We start from the raw sequence: 21,930 nt of genomic DNA on the forward strand, positions 1-21,930 counted from the left end.
GCTAAGTTGCTGCTAGTTTTTCAGTCATTGTCTAATGTTGTTGAAACCCTTAAACCTCCCTTTAGCCAATCAGAAGACATACACCCAGGATGGGGTGTGTCTGACAGAGTCGGGCATGTGCCAGCTGCAGAGCCTGGTGGTGCCCTCTTCGTCGACCCGCCGAGGACAGAACAGGCGACCCAAACCCAAGCTCAAGCTGAAGATCATAAATCAGAACAGTGTAGCTGTGCTCCAGACTCCACTGGACCCCCACTACTTAGAGCTGTCCCAGGACGGGTACATGGACAACAATCGAGGTAAAGACTTCTAGGGTTTCACGAATGGTTGGCTGCATGTGCCCCACCTTGAGGGGTCCGGGGGCTCCAATCCGTCAAAAAATGTACGAGAAGAAAGAAAGAGGATGTCTTGCTCAAATAACCCCCCCTTTTTGAGAAGTCTAATAATCTATTTTTGTTTTCATTGAAAATGTTATGTCGATTAATATGTTTGAACTGGGATGAGAAGATGCAGACATTGGAGTTTAATGGCCATTCACATTGGCCAGCACTGGAATGTCTGGGCTATTTTCTGAGGATAGAGATTTCAGTTACATTTTCTTGGTATGACGGGGGGGGCATAAATCCTTTCCTCGTTGCTTTTTAATCAGAACGGTCAAAAGAAAGAGCGTATGTTTGCCAGGAAGCAACGTTTCAATCATCTCAAAATGTAGAGGCACAGGAAAAAAAAGGAAAAACGTTCCTACCTCAGTGGAACCTATTTGGGAAAAGTGAAGCAGGGAAAGGAGAGCAGGCTTGTAATGAGTCTGACAGAGAGAAGTCTTTGAAAACAGCAGTCAGCAAATTATACCTGAATTGGCATTTTGGTGATGAGGATGCTGGCCAGGGCTAACTGAATTAATCCACAGCCCATCTGTCAGAACTCTGCTCTGAGTGCAAGCAAGGGCTAATGATGAGCAATTAACCCTTTCCTGGTCCTCTATATTTAGCCCATGCAGTGGGTGAATTTTCAAGCCCTGTTGAGAGGGAGCTTTTGAATGGTTGCTCTACACATCATGTAACACTATGTTATACTGTAGCTATGACCGTACATGAAATTATGACAACGCACACACAGATAATTAGATTAGATTCATCTTGGCTTGAAGAAGTCTATTTGACCCTTTACAGCAGTGAACTAGGGTTGTGATCAGGGACTAGGGACTATGTTGGGGTGTCTAGGTGTTATAGCCACTAAGTGCAGTACATGAACCTCACGGCATGAAGAAAGATGAGAGAAATAACAACTAAAAAAGTCAACCTTGGACTGATCATGCATATATATACGATATGTACAGTACATTTGTGCAAGACCAATATGTAGAGGATATGTACATCAATCATTGAACAAATCCTGGAGATGCCACTCATTTGCATTTATAATCTGAGAAATACTCCAGCGTTATCGCTAAGGGGTTAACGCTAAAATGGTCTGTGGCTCATTTTGAATTCCACCATTTAATGTACTGCCTCTTCCAGAGGTCTTACTCGGAGACCAGGCCCACCAAGATGGCAGACCTTCCATGGAAGATACTTTGAGCTTTTTGTGGGTCACATGAAGTATGTGCAGGGTCGGGTCATGTTCATTAAGCACCAAATGCATACAATAGAGTATTTTATTTTTCCATTGCAAAAACTGTTTTCGATTGCGTGTCCTAATGAACAAGACCTCGATCTGTAGTCCTGGGTTTGGTGACATGGTTCTGGTTTGGTCCTGGGTTTGATGACATGGTTGTGTTCCGTTCCGGAAGGGGACCTCATGATGTACTGTGACGTTAAGTCTGAGTCCAGCCCGGAACGGGAGCCCGTCGACGACGACGCCAAGGGTGCCGAAGACACCGACGGCAACAAGAAGAGGAAGAGGAAACCGTACCGGCCCGGTAGGTTCAAAGTTCAAAACATTTTTACATTTGGGGAGTTAAAAACGTACATGTATTTTGGCTCAAAGATGGCACAGCAAAAACTGTCTGGAAAAACAAATCCGTTCATATGAGGCATCATTACAAAGTGTAAGGAACACCGACACGCATGGAAGGGTCCCCTTCCTTTGGTCAGCACAGACCTTGGGTCAGTTTTGGTTCAAATCAAAGTTTATTTGTCACGTGCGCCAAATACAACAGGTGCCCTAACCATGCCCTAACCAACAGTGCAATTTTTAGGTATTAGGTGAACAATAGATAAGTAAGGAAATAAAAAAACAACAGTAAAAAGACAGTGAATAATAACAGTAGCGAGGCTATAAACCGTAGCGAGGCTATATACAGGTTAGTCGGGCTAATTGAGGTAGTATGTACATGTAGATATGGTTAAAGTGACTATGCATGTATCATAAACAGAGTAGCAGTAGCGTAAAAGAGGGGATGGCGGGACACAATGCGGGTAGCCAATGTGCGGGGGCACCGGTTAGTCGGGTTAATTGAGGTAGTATATACATGAATGTATAGTTAAAGTGACTCTGTAGTGCCTTGCGGTCGGAGGCTCAGCAATTGCCGTACCAGGCAGTGATGCAACCAGTCAGGATGCTCTCGATGTTGCAGCTGTAGAACCTTTTGAGGATCTGAGGACCCATGCCAAATCTTTTTAGTTTCCTGAGGGGGAATAGGCACTGTCGTGCCCTCTTTACAGCTGTCTTGGTGTGTTTGGACCATTCTAGTTTGTTGGTGATGTGGACACCAAGGAACTTGAAGCTCTCAACCTGCTCCACTACAGCCTCGTCGATGAGAATGGGGGTGTGCTCGGTCCTCCTTTTCCTGTTTCTTGTTGTCCACAATCATCTCCTTAGTCTTGGTTATGTTGAGGGATAGGTTGTTATTCTGGCACCACCCGGCCAGGTCTCTGACCTCCTCCCTTCCATAGGTCAGCACAGACCTTGGGTCAGTTTTGTCTCAAGTGGGTTATGGCTCAGATGAAGCTGATTTTATAGCAGCTCTTAGGAACATCTTGTGTAGCATCATAGGAGAAAAGAGAAGATGGGAGAGGGGATGTTGATAGGGGTTAATGGACAGGGAAAGAGTGGTGGATGATTGTGGTAGGTAGAGGGATGGAGAGAGAGGGATGGATGGATGGAGAGAGAGGGATGGATGGAGAGAGAAGATGGATGGAGAAGAGGGATGGATGAGAGAGGAGGTGAATGGATGGAGAGAGAGGGATGGATGGAGAGAGAGGATGGATGGAGAGAGAGGATGGATGGAGAGAGAGGATGGATGGAGAGAGAGGGGGTAGAGGGATGGAGAGAGGGGGTAGAGGGATGGAGGAGGGGGTAGAGGGATGTGAGCAGATTTACAGGAGATAGAAAGAGGATTGTGATAGGGATGAATGAACCAGGGAGAGCGGGGATGGATGGAGAGAGAGGGATGATGGAAGAGAGGGGGTAGGGAATAGAGGGATGAGATAGAGGGGGGGTAGAGGATGTGGAGCAGATTTACGGACCGATAGGAACGAGATTGTGATAGGGATGAATGAACCAGGGGAGAGCGGGAAGGAGAGTGGTGGATGATTGTGGTAGGAAGGGGGGGTAGATGGCTGGATGGAGAGAGAGATGGGGGTATGAAGGGAGAGAGAAGGAAGGTGGGAGCAGACTTATGGGAGATGGAAAGAGGATGTTGATAGGGATGAATGGACAGGTAGAGAGAGCGGGAAGGAGAGTGGTGGATGGCGTCTGGAGAGGGAGGGATGCAGGGAGGGAGAAAGGATTGTGGTAGAGCGAGGGATAGAGGGAGAAGACTTATCTGGGAGGACAGCTTCGCTGGACAGTGCACTGTTCTCTTAAGGCTCACTGTGTGATATTTACAGCCGTCCCTCAGCTTTTTTTATAGTTCTTTTTTTATTATGGAGTGGGCCTTTAAAGCTCTGGAAAGAGGGCTCCGGAAAAATAACATTGACTCATATACTCAAAGGAATAATCTCCTTAAAAAAAACACCCGGAAATTGTATTTTTATATAGGACTTTTTAATTTGCCTATCTTTAAAAAAAGAAAATAGTTCCTCTGAAGTGTTTCACAGCAGTAGGCCACATCCCTGGCTAGTGGATTTTCTTCCCGCTAGACATTGCTTCCTTATCTTTTAGTGAACTGCACGCTATGCTTGTTATCTTGTGTGGACTTAAAGAATTTGTCGCAGTAATAAAGTACACCGGACCCAATTCTGCTCGCTTGGCGAAACACTGTTCTTGTCCATTTCCAGCCACAGCTACTGTGATATTGTTCTCTCTGGTTGAAGTTGTCACAATGTGTTGTGTGTCACAATCACAATGTGTTGCACACACACACACCACAGTACACAGGCACACAGTACAAATCACATTTTATTCCTCATATGCTTGTTAAACAACAGGTGTAGACTAACAGTGAAATTACTACTGATGGTCCAACAGAGTTCAAGATAAGATAAACTAAAATACAAAATATAAATATTGGCATGAGGAATAAATACACAGTGAATAACAAGAACGAGTAAAAGTAACATGCCTATATACCGGGAGTACCAGGTAGTAACATGGCTATTTACCGGGAGTACCAGGTAGTAACATGGCTATGTACCAGGCAGTAACATGGCTATATACCGGGAGTACCAGGCAGTAACATGGCTATATACCGGGAGTACCAGGTAGTAACATGGCTATGTACCAGGCAGTAACATGGCTATATACCGGGAGTACCAGGTAGTAACATGGCTATGTACCAGGCAGTAACATGGCTATATAAAGGCAGTAACATGGCTATATACTGGGAGTAGTAGTAACATGGCTATATACCGGGAGTACCAGGCAGTAACATGGCTATATACTGTAGATAGGGGTAAAGTGATTAGGCAACAGGATAGATAGTAGAAGCAGTGTATGAGTGTGCGTGCTGGGATGTCAGTGTAAGTACAGTGCCTTCAGAAAGTTTTCACACCCCTTGACTTTTTCCACATTTTGTTACAGCCTGAATTTAAAATGGATTATATTGAGATATTTTGTCACAGGCCTACACACAGTACCCCGTAATGACATTAATGGAATTATGTTTTTTAAATATTTTTCTTAACAAATTAATTTAAAAATTATAAGCCTACGGAAGTTCAGTAGTAAAATGTTGCCTATCAAGTCACATAATAAGTTGCATGGACTTACTCTGTGTGCAATAATAGTGTTTAACATGATTTTTGAATGACTACCTCATCTCTGTACCACACACATACAATTCTCTGTAAGGTCCCTCAGTCGAGGAGTGAATTTCTAACACAGATTCAACCACAAAGACCAGGGAGGTTTTCCAATGCCTCGCAAAGGACACCTATTGGTAGATGGGTAAAAAAAGCAGACATTGAATATCCCTTTGAGCATAGTGAAGTTATTCATTATACTTTGGGTGGTGTATCAATACATCCAGTCACTACATAGATACAGGCATCTTTCCGAAATTAGTTGCCGGAGAGGAAGGAAACTGCTCAGGGATTTCACCATGAGCTCAATGGTGAAATCAGTTTAAACCAGTTAGAGTTTAATGGGTGTGATCGTAGAAAACTGTGGATGGATCAACAACATTGTAGTTACTCCACAATACCTACCTAATTGACAAGTGAAAAGAAGGAAACCTGTACAGAATAAAAATATTCCAAAACATGCATCCTGTTTGCAACAAAGCACTAAAGCAATAATTTCACACAAAAAAAATTGGTGAAGCAATTAACTTTTTATCCTGAATACCAAGTGTTATGTTTGGGGTAAATCTAATAGATAACATTACTGAGTAACACTCTCCATATTTTCAAGCATAGTGGTGACTGCATCATGTTATGGGTAGGCTTGTAATCGTTAAGGACTAGGGAGTTTTTCAGGGTAAAAAATAAACGTTTTTTACCCTAAACAGGCAYAATTCTAGAGGAAAATCTGGTTGTCTGCTTTCCACCAGACACTGGAAGAAGAATTCAGCAGGACAATAACCTAAATCACAAGGCCAAATCTACGCTGGAGTTGCTTACCTAGAAGACGGTGACTGTTCCTGAGTGGCCGAGTTACAGTTTAGTCTTAAATCCGCTTAACCATTTAAGTCTTGCCATAGATTTATCTAGCAATGATCAACAACCAATTTGACCTTTAAGAATTTTATAAGAATAATGGGCAAATATGTTGGGCAAACCTCTGTAAACGCTGCCAAAGTTGATTCTAACATGTGGGGTGTGAATACTTATGTAAATTTGATATTTCTGTATTTCATTTTCACTGAAGTTGCGAAGGTTTCTAAAAATATGTTTTCACTTTGTCGTTATGGGCTATTGTGTGTGTCAATTTTGAATTCAGGCTGTAACACAACAACATGTGGAATAAGTCAAGGGGTATGAATACTTTCTGAAGGCACTGTATGTTTGAGTGTGGGTACATTCCAGTGTGTGTGCAGAGTCAGTGCTAGAGTTGGTGCAAAAAATGGTCAATGCAGGTAGTCCAAGTAGTCATTTGATTAGCTATTTAGCAGTACACCACAGGAGGTTGGTGGCAACTTAATGGGGAAGGACGGGCCCGTGGTAATGTCTGGAGCAGAATTAGTGGAATGATATCAAAGACATGGTTTGATGCCATTCCATTTGCTCCGTTCCAGCCATTATTATTAGCCGTCCTCCCCTCAGCGGCCTCCACTACAGTACACAGGCAAACACGTGCAGGAACGCACACACAATATCCAAGGATAAAACGGCCCTAGAATGAAGTGCCTTCAAAATGTCCTGTGCTTGAGCGTTTGATTAACCAAACATTAAAGACTTGTGTGTCTGCACATTTCCCTTAGATGTGAATGTCGGTATAAGTGTTTGTCTGTGCATGTGTGGTATATGTGTTTGCCTGTGTATGTGTATGTCTGGCAGAGAGAGCCACACACACTCGCCCATGTTAAGTAGCTGGGTCTGACAGGGAGGCGGGGCGGGAGGAGAGATGGATGGGGTGGAGAGAGGTGGAGACGACGGCGTGTCTCTCCTGTATGCCAGGTCACTAGTTATGAACCGTCACTTTATTCTACCCTGCTCTGGTGAACAGAGAGAAAGGCAACTGGCTGCAGACATTCTCACAAATAACATACCAGTAGAGCTGGGTGATATGGACAAAAATCCATATCGCAATACATTTTCTCAATTGTCCCATTAACAATCACCCATATGTGACCGACTGGCTCAAATCGGTCTTATGTAGCAAAATTTGAAATTGGGTTTTTTACACTGGATAAAAGTAGAGACTCAGAGCTAGAAAATTATACATCATACACTACAGTTGAGGAACAATGGGAAAGTAATTCTGCTTTGAAAGTTGATAAACTTGTCAACTCACTTTTGAGTTGGCCTTTGAATGTTTTTGTACCTACTGGAGAGCTTTCCTTTGTCTACACTCATTCAGCATGTTCACACCCTCTTAAGCCAGCCCCACCCATCTCTTTTTAAAGAGTCACATGTGAGGTCATGTGCTAAACAGTGAGTAGTGTAGAAAAGATGAAGGCTAAAAGTGGTAAAAGTAGTAGCCTACAATAAGGAAACATCCCTAGGTGAACAGAAAGTGTCCAGATAAAAAATATTTAATGAATATTAGATGACGCTTACCAATACAAACTTGTCTAAAATGATGGGTCATGTGAAAGAAATGCAATATCTCCCAGCCACATCTTGCCAAGTGGATGGGTCTCTACAGAAGGTGTAAACGATACATACAAATGGTTACTTGCATTGTAGCAATATCAGAAATAGATTGTCAATATAAATAAAATGTACGATATCAGTGATAGATTATATGCATACAATCAGGGGTAAAGTGGCTGAGGAGCAGGGTAATTKTTTTTTAAATAGCAGCAGCAACATTTGGTGTGTGTGTTAGGAGAGAGTCATTTGAATAGAGGCATTGCAGATAGTMTTGATGACTGGTCTGTCCGAACCATGCATGGACAAGGGAATCTATATTCGGAGAACCTGTTTCTGTACTGCCCTTGACTTTGGCATTGATGTCCATTAGCTGTTCGTCAAAACTCCAGGATTATCTCAAAAACATACGTTTGTATAGCTGTGTTCAGTCCAGGTGGTGTTTGTACAAGCAGACCGTCTATGGGAGGAAGGATGTCAGTGTTGAAACCTGGAGTCCGAACACTCCTCGACAAAACCAGGCTCCAGAGTATCGAAGCTGTAAAACCGGGAAATAACAAACAAAAAATGAGAAGACATTACAACCTTGCACAGTATCAATTCACCTCCCAAGTTTAGATGAGAACAACCTCGTACAATGAAAATGATATTCACCTGAAGTGCTGGTACTGCTTGAACTGTGGCAGGTGTTGTTGCCAGCCATAGCTTTCCACCAGCACCGTACTATCCTCCAGTCCAACCAGCTGTGGGATGTTGACACCTGTCACAGTGCTGTCCTTCACAACGCCAGCAGTCTCAGACAACGTGTTCACTCTGGTCTTTCTGAAGCACTGCTTGACGAGGCCAAAGCACCAGTCGGGGGGGAAAACTTGGTGTGATCAGGAAGTGAAGGTCCAGACTGTGGTGGAGCTTGTGCATGGTCCGCCAGGCACAATACCAGAGCACAAACGTATTAAGATAAGTTAATGAAAATAAAATGTAACGTAAAACGTAATGTTTTTTTTATGCATCAATATCAGGTAAGTTTCACCTACACATGTGCAGAGCAGCAGCACTGCATAAAGAAATATTATCTTGGAAACTGGAAGTTAAAATGACAACACACAGCTTGACTACACGTACCTCTTATTTTGAGAACATTTTAGAGGCCCCCATCTWKACGGTCTAGAGACATAAACTAGTGAAGACATATGAAATAACACATACGCAATCACATAGTAACCAAGGTAGCCACCCTTTGCCTTGATGACAGCTTTGCACACTCTTGGCATTCTCTCAACCAGCTTCACCTGGAATGCTTTTTCAACAGTCTTGAAGGAGTTCACACATGCTGAGCACTTGTTGGCTGCTTTTCCTTCACTCTGCGGTCCAACTCATCCCAAACCATCTCAATTTGGCTGAGGTCGGGTGATTGTGGAGGCCAGGTCGTCTGATGCAGCACTCCATCACTCTCCTTCTTGGTCAAATAGCCCTTACACAGCCTGGAGGTGTGTTGGGTCATTGTCCTGTTGAAAAACAAATGCTAGTCCCACTAAGTGCAAACCAGATGGGATGTCTTATCGCTGCAAATGCTGTGGTAGCCATGCTGTTTTGATGTCTTCACTATTATTCTACAATGCATAAAATAGTTAAAATATAAACCCTTGAATGAGTAGGTGTGTCCAAACTTTTGACTGGTACTCTATATATAAATTACGTTTTTTTTCCTTAGGCGGGCAGAAAAAACGATAACGCGGCCCGCCCAATGTTTTCAATGACAGAAAAAGCCCTGCCATGGAATGTTCTCAGAGTAGGATCTTTTTTAGAGGGTTGGTATCCTGGGTACTCTGATCTCAAACGGCTGTTTCCTCTCATGTCCAAACACATAAATCATCTGAAGTCTCCCCTCTTGCTCTGAGGCAGCTTAAGGAACGCTGGAAAGCTCTGTCTGTCTGCTTTCAGACCAAAGGGGCTTTTCTCTCAATACCCAAGCTATCCAGAAATAGGCTCACCTGAAATTCTCCCTTTCTCTATCTCTCCAGTATTGGGTGGGCCGCCTAAGTGTGTTTTTCGAGCTGCCTATGTCCAAACAGTAAAATAAAAGAGTCAGTGTAAAAATTGATGTCTAAAACCAGATATAAGGTATCTAGAAAAGATAATGGACCTATATATTTAAATAGCAGATTCTAAAATTACAAAAATTATGCATTCAGGAGTATTTTTATGGCATGGGGCCCCCAATGATTTTGTTATGAGTCAATCAGATAGCATAAGCTATGGCAAAATGTGTAGGTTTGCAAGAAATCTGCTTTAAAACTGGAAGAAGAAAAAACTCAGCCTCATGGCAAAATGTAGAATTGCAGGCATTTCACTTTGAAACTGCTAAATGTTATCTCCATCACATGAGCACATGAGAAAATGAGCTTTAAAACGGAGGCCCCAATTTTATAAAAAAAAAAAACTCTTGTTCTCTCGTTCCCTCTCTCTCGTCTAGTGGCTAGGAGATGAGTTTCCCAAACACTCTCTCACACACACTCACTCTTTCGTTTGTTCTCTCTGTCACACACACTCATGCTCTTTCCCTCTGTTCAACACACAATGATAGTTTCTCTCTGACCCAAACAACCCCCTCCTCCCCACAACCCTCAGGCTCTGTGCGCATAGGTCACTGAATAATGAAGATTAATGTCAAGGATTGGACTGTCAGACCCTCCTCTCATGTTTGACAAAATTAGAGCCCCGGCAACATTAATCAAGTATTTTATTCTACTGCTGAACACTGTCTCATCTCTCCTCCCCTGTGTCTCCCGGCCAGGTATTGGAGGGTTTATGGTCCGCCAGAGAAGCAGGACGGGACAAGGCATAGCCAAACGATCCCTATCCAGGAAAGACTCGACGTGGTCGTTACCTGAGAACCCAATGTGCAAAGAGGAGGGTAAGGACAATGGCACCGTCCCAAAAGTGCAAATCCCACCCATCTGGCACTCCACGCAGAAACAATCACTTAACCCAGTAAGAAGTGGGGTCTCAGAATGTTACTTTGAGGTTGTGACCTCCTGTCGGTGTGTTGCAGGGTGGAACGAGACAGAGAGTACTCCAGTGGAGGAGACCCCACCGGTGCCTGAATGTCAGGAGAAAGTCAAGAAAAGATACCGCAAAAAGAAAACCAAACTGGAAGAGGAGTTTCCTTCATACCTGCAGGTGACTTTCAGTCTCATGTACACTAATGATATCAGTTTTGGTCTACAATGTTCATTTTAATTATGTTATCATACATACACTGTCTTTATAAAGCTATTTATAGGAAAAGGTCACCGGTGAAGTATGCATGAAGTCATCCAATCAGCACAAAGGTGCTAGTGTGGCTACATGATGTCGGTCCAATGCAGCCGTTTTTATCTCAATATCAAATCACAATTATGTACCTTACTCTGATTGTTTTCAATTAAAATGATAAAGAAACAAAAATAGCTTCTTAGCAAGAACAATTTCTCAAGCTATCATTTTGCTAGGACTGTCTGGGAGTGGTCTGAGTGGGGAGGGGAAACTGAAAACTAGCTGTTATTGGCAGAGAGGTTTGGAACTCTCATATTGGTCTATTAACTAATTTACCACCTGGTGATGTCACCAGGCAGGCCAAAACTCCATCCCACTAAAACAGGCTGAACTTTCAGGCTGTCTTTTCAAATAGCTCTTACACTAAAAGGGCATTAGCATAATTTTCACAAATGGACAGTTTTATTCCAACCTCATACTGTGTACAAAACATTAGGAACACCTGCTCTTTCCATGACATAGACCAGGTGAAAGCCATTATCCCTTATTGATGTCAGCTGTTAAATCCACTTCAATCAGTATAGATGAAGGGGAGGAGACAGGTTAGAAGTATTTTTAAGCCTTGAGACAATTCAGACAAGGATTGTGTATGTGTGCCATTCAGATGGTGAATAGGCAAGACGAAAGTACCTTTGAACGGGGTATGGTAGTAGGTGCCAAGTGTACTAGTTTGAGTGTCAAGAACTGCAACACTGCTGGATTTGTCACGCTCAACACTTGCCCGAGTGTATCAAGAATGGTTCACCATCCAAAGGACAGCCAACTTGACAAAACTGTGGGACGCATTAGAGTCAACATAGGCCAGCATCCCTGTGGAACGCTTTAGGCTGTTCTGAGGACAAAAGGGGGTGCAGCTCAATATTAGGAAGGTGTTCAGTGTATATTAAACACAGGAAAATCATGTTTTTGCCTGCACTGGGCCTTTAATTGTGTTCTGTACCACATTAGAATTGTTAATATTCTATAGGACACCTGCCAAGCACTTAGTAGTAGCAACTTTATTTCCCCACCAGCATAAGTAGTATGCTGCCCCCTTCTAAGATGTATTACCTTCATGATTTACCAAAAAATCCTCGGCGTTTAAATGGCGTCTCGGAGAGATGTTGCCCTCTCTGTGCCACGCCACGCCTTTAAATGACCCAGTATGCTCAGCATTCGTGGGGGCAACCATGTGTTAAGAGCACCAGCTGTCACTGTAGGCTTTCTTGTACGCTGCGCTTCAAAAATTAAACCTAAAGGTCCTCACCAGAGAAATGACTTTAATCAATTATTTAAATACCCGGCGCATTAGGCTTTTAATGTTTTACCACAGCGGGGAGCATTCACATCGATAGTTTTTGAGCAGTTAAACGTGTTGGAAGTGCAGTTGACTTACTTAAACACATAGCAACCCAACCAGCCTTGCAGGTGATGTGTCGCTGTGTTCAGGCTCTCGGTGTGGTTGTATGTACCCTTGTCTCTGGGTGAGTGTGGGTTTATTAGGGCATTTGAGTTCTATTGGTTTATAGTGAGTGCAGGATCACATCCTATCCAAGACACATTGATTCCTACGGCTGCTAGATTTGACAAAACACTAACACTACCTCACAAACCAGACCCACTACGTCTCCCTCAATGGCCACAGCTCAGACTCTGCTACAGTTATACAGGGTGTACAACACCCTTCACCACCTTGGCCCCRCTTACCTCTCAGACCTTCTCCCCTACCACCCCACACGCGCACCCCGTTCCATCACAGTAGGCCACCTCGTCATCCCCAGGTCCAAGCTTCAGAGCTTCTGTGCTTCAGAGCTTCTGTGACAGGGCCTTCTCCAGGGTTGCTCCTAGGCTCTGGGACTCCCTCTCTCCGGCCATCCGTAACAGAGTCATCACAATCTTTTAGTCCCTCCTAAAGCCCCAACTCTTTGACAGTTAGCTAGCTAACTACATAGCTAGGTGTCATCTAAAATAACACTAATTTTTAAGACAGTTCTTATTTGATTAATGGGGGTCGGACCCATCTATGTGAAGCTAGCCACAATAACGATTAGGCACAATAGTGGACTTTGCGGTTAGCCTTCAATATAAAATGCTGGTATAATTCCACTATTTGTATTAATTTGCATCACTGTCAATGACATACTTTTATTTTGAAGGCAAACCGCAAATTCCACTATTATGCCTAATCCCTATTGTGGCTAGCTTCACAACACATAACCCGTCCCCTAATTATTATTGTCAACAAGATGCGGGCGTGGAGGTATGATGTTTTCTTTAGAAGAAGCCATGCTGTCGATTGTCTCTTTTCGCTTGCTTCTCAAATGTGGCTCGCGCTGTGTCAGCTGCATGCACAAGTAGCCTGGCTAGCTTACTACCGCCCCCTAGAGAAGACAAGTAGCCTGGCTAGCTTACTACTGCCCCCTAGAGAAGACAAGTAGCCTGGCTACCTTACTACTGCCCCTTGAGAAGACAAGTAGCCTGGCTAGCTTACTACTGCCCCCTAGAGAAGACAAGTAGCCTGGCTAGCTTACTATTGCCCCCTAGAGAAGACAAGTAGCCTGGCTAGCTTACTACTGCCCCCTAGAGAAGACAAGTAGCCTGGCTAGCTTACTACTGCCCCCTGAGAAGACAAGTAGCCTGGCTAGCTTACTACTGCCCCCTAGAGAAGACAAGTAGCCTGGCTAGCTTACTACTGCCCCCTAGAGAAGATTCAGACACATTACTATACAGACTCAATCATCTCGATCCATATATGACGTGAGACACATTTGAAAGAAGAACTGAAAGTAACAAAAATTCTAGTATCGAAATGTTTTTCATGTTCTAGTATCGAAAAAGTACAGACGTTTCTGTATACTGTGCAACACTAGTATATGCAGGTGATTGTTATCAGTGATTCTTGTGTTTCGAGTCAACTTTCTCTTTTTGTGGACCTATGAGTTGACTTGGTGCATCTTGATATGGCTGTGTTTCTCAGTGCTTATGTAACTGGGCTCCTCTCTCTAGAGAGAGTATTCATGCAACTCTGTAGCCATGTCGCTGTCGCATTAGACCCCTGGTGAATGCTTCCACTGTACACTCCTCACACTTTCTGTATGCGTCTGGGTAACCCTGGAGTCTGGATAACCCTGGGGCCTATAGAGCGCCTATAGAGCGCTGCCATACTGGAGTCTGGATAACCCTGGAGTCTGGATAACCCTGGGGCCTATAGAGCCATACTGGAGTCTGGACCGTTCCTCCTCTGGGGAACTATGTAACAGCAGCTTAGATCTCCAGGGAACCACTATAGGTTTTAGTCCCCGCCACCTAGTGTCTGACTTCAGTCTGCTATTCCCACTCCAACTCAGAAAATTAGCGGGGAGTCCTGAGTCTAATGGAAACCAGTGGGTTAGCAGTAGCATAGCCCGATATGACTTTGGTTCATTAGTGTTCAGCACACATTTTAATTTCAAATACTGTGTTTGAATTGAGTAATAATGAAATAAATCCTTATTCATTTTCATTTCAATTCAAATCTAGAATTCATAACTTGATCCCACCTTCTGACACGGAGACAATTGTTTCTTTTTTTTGTTGTTGAAAGATAATTATGTTGTGTTTCTGTATGTGTTCTCTCTGTTTTCTGTATTTCATTGACCGTGTGTTTGTGTGGTATGTTACCAGGAGGCCTTCTTCGGGAAGGGGCTGCTGGACAAGAGCAAGCAGAGCAGGCAGGCAGGCCTGGTGACCACGGGGCTCTGTGAGGAGCTGCTGGACAAGTGCAAGCAGAGCAGTCAGGCAGGCCTGGTGACCACGGGGCTCTGTGAGGAGAGCCCAGGGGCCCATGCAGAGACCAAACCCCCCAGCGCCAGCTTCCTGGACCCCTTGTCGGACCCGCTGCTCAGTGCTACCTCCACCACCACACCCATCTACAGCAAAGCAGGACTGCGTATGTTCACATCTCTCTTGCTCCTTATTAAAGATGAAAACGTTCTCTTTATCTGTCACTTTCTCTCATCCCCCCATCATCCTCCACCCTGTCTGTCTTTGGTTCTCTTCTCCACATCCACAATCATTTAAACTCTACTCCAACACGCTATGAARAGCGCTGCAAGTTACATACTAGGAACACACATAGCGACAAGAACACTAGCTAAACAGAAGCTCTAGATTCTCTTTTTTTTTTCAGATTGCCTTCTGCGAGATTAACTGCAGAGTTTGGTTTTCGATGTTGTTTTCAATAGACACATTCACTTTCATTACAGCCTGTTTGTCTCTAGGGTCATGGAGAACACACTCGTCCACTCTGCTAAATTCCCCCTCTTGTCATTTGTGGCAGAGGGAAGCACAGTAATAACTTGAAAGGTTTGCCTGTTTTGAAGAAATTCACCAGCTTTTAGTTTGACTACGGTCCTTGGAAAGTGTTAATTCTCTTAGATGTTACGGAAAACCGTATACGCATATACAGTGGGGAYAACAAGTATTGGATACACTGCCGATTTTGCAGGTTTTCCTACTTACAAAGCATGTAGAGGTCTGTAATTTTTATCATAGGTACACTTCAACTGTGAGAGACGGAATCTAAAACAAAAATCCAGAAAATCACATTGAATGATTTTTAAGTAATTCATTTGCATTTTATTGCATGACATAAGTATTTCATACATCAGAAAAGCAGAACTTAATATTTGGTACAGAAACCTTTGTTTGCAATTACAGAGATCATACGTTTCCTGTAGTTCTTGACCAGGTTTGCACACACTGCAGCAGGGATTTTGGCTGAGTAATTAAAGTAATGAATTTGCATTTTGTTGCATGACATAAGTATTTGATCACCTACCAACCAGTAAGAATTCCGGTTCAGGTACTTAAATTGGGTTCAGGTACTTAAAAATCATACAATGTGATTTCCTGGATTTTTGTTTTAGATTCCGTCTCTCACAGTTGAAGTGTACCTATGATAAAAATTACAGACCTCTACATGCTTTGTAAGTAGGAAAACCTGCAAAATCGGCAGTGTAACAAATACTTGTTCTCCCCACTGTATATACAGTTGAAATCGGAAGTTTACATACACCTTAGCCAAATACATTTAAACTCAGTTTTCCACAATTCCTGACATTTAATCCTCGTAAAAATTCCCTGTCTTAGGTCAGTTAGGATCACCACTTTATTTTAAGAATGTGAAATGTCAGAATAATAGAGAGAATAATTTACCGTCATACCACTCAGGAAGGACACGCGTTCTGTCTCCTAGAGATGAACGTACTTCGGTGTGAAAAGTGCAAATCAATCCCAGAACAACAGCAAAGGTCCTTGTGAAGATGTTGGAAGAAACGAGTACAAAAGTATCTATTTCCATAGTAAAACGAGTCCTATATCGATATAACCTGAAAGGCCGCTCAGCAAGTAAGAAGCCACTGCTCCAAAACTGCATTAAAAAGCCAGACTACGGTTTGCAACTGCACATGGGGACAAAGATCGTACTTTTTGGAGAAATGTCCTCTGGTCTGATGAAACAAAAATAGAACTGTTTGGCCATAATGACCATTGTTATGTTTGGAGGAAAAAGGGGGATGCTTGCAAGCCGAAGAACACCATCCCAACCGTGAAGCACGGGGGTGGCAGCATCATGTTGTGGGGTGCTTTGCTGCAGGAGGGACTGGGGCACTTCACAAAATAGATGGCATCATGAGGATGGAAATTATGTGGATATATTGAAGCAACATCTCAAGACATCAGTTAAAGCTTGGTCACAAATGGGTCTTCCAAATGGATAATGACCACAAGCATACTTCCAAAGTTGTGTCAAAATGACTTAAGGACAACATAGTCAAGGTATTGGAGTGGCCATCACATAGCCCTGACCTCAATCCTATAGAACATTTGTGGGCAGAACTGAAAAAGCGTGTGCGAGCAAGGAGGCCTACAAATCTGACTCAGTTACACCAGCTCTGGCAGGAGGAAAGGGCCAAAATTCACCTAAGTTATTGTGGAATGCTTGTGGAAGGCTACCTGAAACATTTGACCCAAGTTAAACAATTTAAAGGCAAWGCTACCAAATACTAATTGAGTGTATGTAAACTTCTGGCCCACTGGGAATGTGATGAAATATATAAAAGCTGAAATAAATAATTCTCTCTACTATTATTCTGACATTTCACATTCTTAAAATAAAGTGGTGATCCTAACTGACCTAAGACAGGGAATTTTTACGAGTATTAAATGTCAGGAATTGTGAAAAACTGAGTTTAAATGCATTTGGCTAAGGTGTATGTATATAAACTTTCGACTTCAACTGTATATCATCTATATCTCCAGCCAATACCGAGGATCCCTTAGTGGACCTTTCGGAAGTCCTGAGCACGGATGCAGATCTCCTGGGAATGCTGTCGGATGATCTGGTGAAGTCGGGGCACAACTCAGGTAGACCCTATCCTGCCCTCCTCCAAAATGGCTGCCATTTTGGCCACTTCCTTTCTTCTCTGCCCACTCACACACACTATTCTTGTCGCTAGCAAGGTCAACTCCATAAACAAGCACCTGTGGCATTTCTATGTTGCATCTTTACTCATCATTTTGCATTTTCCTTCACTTGTATAGTTTTGGACTTTGAATAATACTCTTGGTTTGCAGTACCTCCTGTCTGTGTCCATTGATTTTGGTTTGCTTTTGAACAGTTTTCTTGAAATGCCCATCTTGATGCCTGCATAATGGAGTGACATAACACACCTCATAGACAATGGTTAATAACAACCAGAACTGGGTTCAAATAATATTTGTTTTCTTTCAAATGTGTTGAGCGTTTGTTAAAAAAAGAAAAACTGTTGGTTACATTGTACCAGACAAGCTCAGTTTAAGTATTTGAAAGGGTTCCGATACTATTTGAACCCAGGCCTGTGTTAGGACTCGTGTCGTGATGGTTGATTTTATGTCACTACTATTGCCAAAGTGGTGTAGCATCACAGTGGGCTGCTTCAAGTAAAGTGTTAGCATAGCATTTTATCACACCTGCTTTTCTCCCCCCAGTTTATAATCCTCTGGTTTTGGGTTCCTGTAGGTCTTGATTTATGCCCTTTCCAAGTCGACTGCTCTTCCTCTCCGTTTGGTAAGAGACGTCCTCGGGCCCGTCTGGCCTCTTAGGAGTAGACCTGCCACCCCTCCCCTTCTCCCACTTTTGGGATGCTTTGGGACCCCATCCCCTCTAACACTTTCTACGCTCTCTGCATTTTTTCATGTCCTTCCTTCTCTGCGCTCCCCATTTTCTCACGCTGTAGCACTGTACAGTCTTTTTGACTAACTACTGTGATTTTCCAACCACTCACCAATCTGCATGTCTATTGACCAATCTATGGACTGTTGAGTGATATTCTGTGAAAAAAAAGGCTGGAGGTGAAAGTGATGAGTTGCTCTTTTAAGTAATGTTGTTTAATACAAATGCCATCACTTTAATGTACGTCAGTTGGTTTCTTCATGAAAAACCTTGGTTATTTACTTGAGTTTTAGCAAAAAGCTGACCACACACACTGCTATAAACGTTTGTTTTCATTTGATGTGTTTTAGTGCTCTGTCTCCTRACCCCAGCTGAGTTTGTTGAGTATGGGTTTCAAAGTCTCAACTTCCTCTAGTCATAGAATGTAACAAAGCTTGAACTATAAATGACTCCACGTTTCACACAGTTCAGTCATTCCATGGAACACTTACCTGAGTAGCAAAGAAAACCTTGCCAGCTTGGGAAATTAGATTTTCTTTTTTCTATGTGGTCTCGAGTTGACATTGTTTCACAATGTATTTCATCTATCCTGTTTCGCAGTGTTGTACAGTGATTTCTTCTTTGTTTTTCACCCTTGTATTTCTCAGACAGATTATTTGAGAACGCCTGAAGGCCCCAAAACAGATAAAACAATGTTTTACCTTTAGCCTTTATTCCTTACCTTCAGCACCATATGCAGTAGCTGTAGTCTCCATGTACTGTGTCTCTTCCCATATATCAAGTTAATTCAAGGTCACAAGCGAAGTATCTTTTCCCGACAAAAATAAATAAAAAAGAAGCAAACTAGTCGAGAGTGCACCACAGTAAAATGTGCGTTGACCTCGGACCCCTCTCTGATGTTGACGACTGAGGTTATGATGATTAATCATTGCAGTCTCCCAGAACTTTTTTCATTGATTAAGCCCTCGTCTATTCTAATGTGGGCAGTATGGGAACTGATTATGGAAGCAGTGTGGCTATCTTTTAAGGGACGGCTGCTCCGCGCCCCTCCCACACCTCTTTCCACACTCAGTCGAGCAGGCAACACAAATGAGTTTGTCGTTATACTTAGAAAATGTTATTACGGGACGACAATGAAGGAAAAAAACAAGCGTTGGGGGGTATATAATGTGAGATCATGGACAGTGTATTTTACCACCATGACATGAAGGATCAGCTCTGTCTTCTCTCTCGCTCCTCTCACTCTCCTCTTTTCTCTCTACTTTCTTCTCTCTCTCCTCTCTTCTCTCTACTTTCTTCTCTCTCGCTCCTCTCACTCTCCTCTCTCACTCTCCTCTCTTCTCTACTCTCTCTCGCTCCTCTCACTCTCCTCTCTTCTCTACTCTCCTCTCTACTCTCCTCTCTCGCTCCTCTCACTCTACTCTCTACTCTCTTCTCTCACTCTTCTCTCACTTTCTCATCTCTCCTCTCGTCTCTTCTCTCTTTTTCTTCCTCCTCTCCGAAATGGCTCGTGAGGGGGCTAGTGTCGATTTATTTTTGTTACATAAAAGTGGACTGTGGGTGGGTGTGCCCGCGTGTGTGTGTGACCACCCTCCCCTCACCATCCTCTTCTGCCATCCGCTAGCTGGTCTGGACATGGACCCCATACCTGATGATCCCACTGGGCCCTGTCAGGGCTCGGCAGGCCAGGGGTCCAGGGCTCTACAGGAGGAGCCTCTGGACGTCATCCTGAGTCCAGAACTGGACAAGATGGTCGCAGATGGTAAGGCGGCCTTGTTGAATTCTGTCTATCTACCAGAGATCTGTATATAATGACTATATTCTCATGATATACCATTGCTAACAATGGGAGTGGTTGTCCCGAAGGCAGGCGACAAGCTTAGGTTCAAAATAACCCATTGAAACGTATTGGGCTTATTTTGGACAGATTTTGTGGAGAGTGAAACCTCTGGCTTCGCCTCTTCCTCTCTGTGCACACTCGGTGTCATTGGTGAAGAGCAGAGGTTTACATCTCCAGTCCTCCCAGCTCGACATCAGTACATAGATTCAGGGTCGGTTTCCAAGACACGTCTATAAAGCTGGACTAGGCTTAATCTGTGTCTGGGAAACTGGCCCTAAAAGTCAATCATGAGAAATGTCTTTCTTCCTAGAGTTGCGTGTCTCTGTTGATGATTGTGGTCTTTACAGTATCCACCACATGGAACAACTGCTGTGTATAGAAGGTATTGGTGGTCAAATCACATCCCACATTGCAAAATCAAGGAACACTAAGTAAATAATGTTTGCTCAGTTTAACTGAAGTTCCCGCAAAGTATCAGTGTTGACAAATAGGGAGGTCAACCTTATTCCCTTGGCAGAAATGTACCCGCCTGACTTGTTCCCTGTGTGTTATAACTGCTTAGCGGCTTCCTGGCTCTGTCAAAACCAATGTCTGGCCTTACACATTGACGCATAACCAAAGCCATGCTGGTTTTAGTTGAGGTTGTTGTGCATTCCTCAGACCTGCAATTGAACTACACCCCATCTGATGAAATTCTATGTTTGATCCCCAGGATTTGTTAACTGGCTTGCTTGGTTCAATCAAACTAGCACAGAGGATAAAGTGTATAACATTGCACAATGTAATATGCATTTCTTTGGGTTTTTTTTCAGGTGCAATTCTCAGTAAGCTCTACAAAATCCCAGGTTTGTGGTTTTGATTATATAAGTCTAACCTAGAGTTTTCAAAAGGTTGTTCATTCATTTGTATGTCAGAGATGATCAGTTCCATAGAATTCAAAGATAACCGTTTGAAACGTTCAATCACCACTTGTTGATGGTGGTGTGAAGTATGTGCATGAACGCTATGTATTTCATTGCTGTCGCCCTCTACAGAGCTGGAGGGTAAAGACGTGGAGGACCTCTTCACAGCGGTCCTGAGTCCCAGCACCAGCCAGCCTCCACAGCTGCCTCACCCCCAACCGGCCCACCCTGGGCCCAATGTACCTAGAGCCGTGGCCATTCCAAACCCAGGTACCACCACCACCTCAAGCCTCTTGGAGAATTGCATTTGGTTGCTGGGAATTTAAATGAACACAGCAAAAAAAGAAACGTCCTCTCACTGTCAACTGTGTTTATTTTCAGCAAATGTAACGTGTAAATATTTGTATGAACATAACAAGATTCAACAACTGAGACATAAACTGAACAAGTTCCACGGACATGTGACTAACAGAAATTTAATAATGTGTCCCTGAACAAAAGGGTGGGGGTCAAAATCAAAAGTAACAGTCAGTATCTGGTGTGGCCACCAGCTGCATTAAGTACTGCAGTGCATCTCCTCCTCATGGACTGCACCAGATTCGCCAGTTCTTGCTGTGAGATGTTATCCCACTCTTCCACCAAAGGCACCTGCAAGTTCCTGGACATTTCTGGGGGAATGGCCCTAGCCCTCATCCTCCGATCCAACAGGTCCCAGACGTGCTCAATGAGATTGAGATCCGGGCTCTTCACTGGCCATGGCAGAACACTGACATTCCTGTCTTGCAGGAAATCACACACAGAACGAGCAGTATGGCTGGTAGCATTGTCATGCTGGAGGGTCATGTCAGGATGAGCCTGCATGAAGGGTACCACATGAGGGAGGAGGATGTCTTCCCTGTAATGCACAGCGTTGAGAATGCCTGCAATGACAACAAGCTCAGTCCAATGATGCTGTGACACACCGCCCCAGACCATGACGGACCCTCCAAATCAAATACACATCACTTACGTCCTGTCTGGTCCAGCGACGGTGGGTTTGTGCCCATAGGCTACGTTGTTGCCGGTGATGTC

The 21,930-nt window shown here is 43.5% G+C and overlaps 1 protein-coding gene across 1 annotated transcript in view; it reads left to right on the plus strand.

The window, feature by feature from the left end:
* kmt2ca (lysine (K)-specific methyltransferase 2Ca) overlaps nt 1-21,930 on the plus strand; it is a 233,193-nt gene that overhangs the window by 171,850 nt on the left and 39,413 nt on the right. Inside the window, 10 exon segments of the mRNA XM_070435637.1 lie at nt 66-296; nt 1,787-1,915; nt 10,426-10,545; nt 10,684-10,811; nt 14,589-14,853; nt 17,226-17,330; nt 17,965-18,012; nt 19,742-19,879; nt 20,770-20,802; nt 20,992-21,129. Coding sequence (XP_070291738.1) covers nt 66-296; nt 1,787-1,915; nt 10,426-10,545; nt 10,684-10,811; nt 14,589-14,853; nt 17,226-17,330; nt 17,965-18,012; nt 19,742-19,879; nt 20,770-20,802; nt 20,992-21,129 — 1,335 coding nt within the window.

This window comes from Salvelinus sp. IW2-2015, linkage group LG27 (assembly GCF_002910315.2).
Source record: "Salvelinus sp. IW2-2015 linkage group LG27, ASM291031v2, whole genome shotgun sequence".
NCBI classification, from domain to species: Eukaryota; Metazoa; Chordata; class Actinopteri; order Salmoniformes; family Salmonidae; genus Salvelinus; species Salvelinus sp. IW2-2015.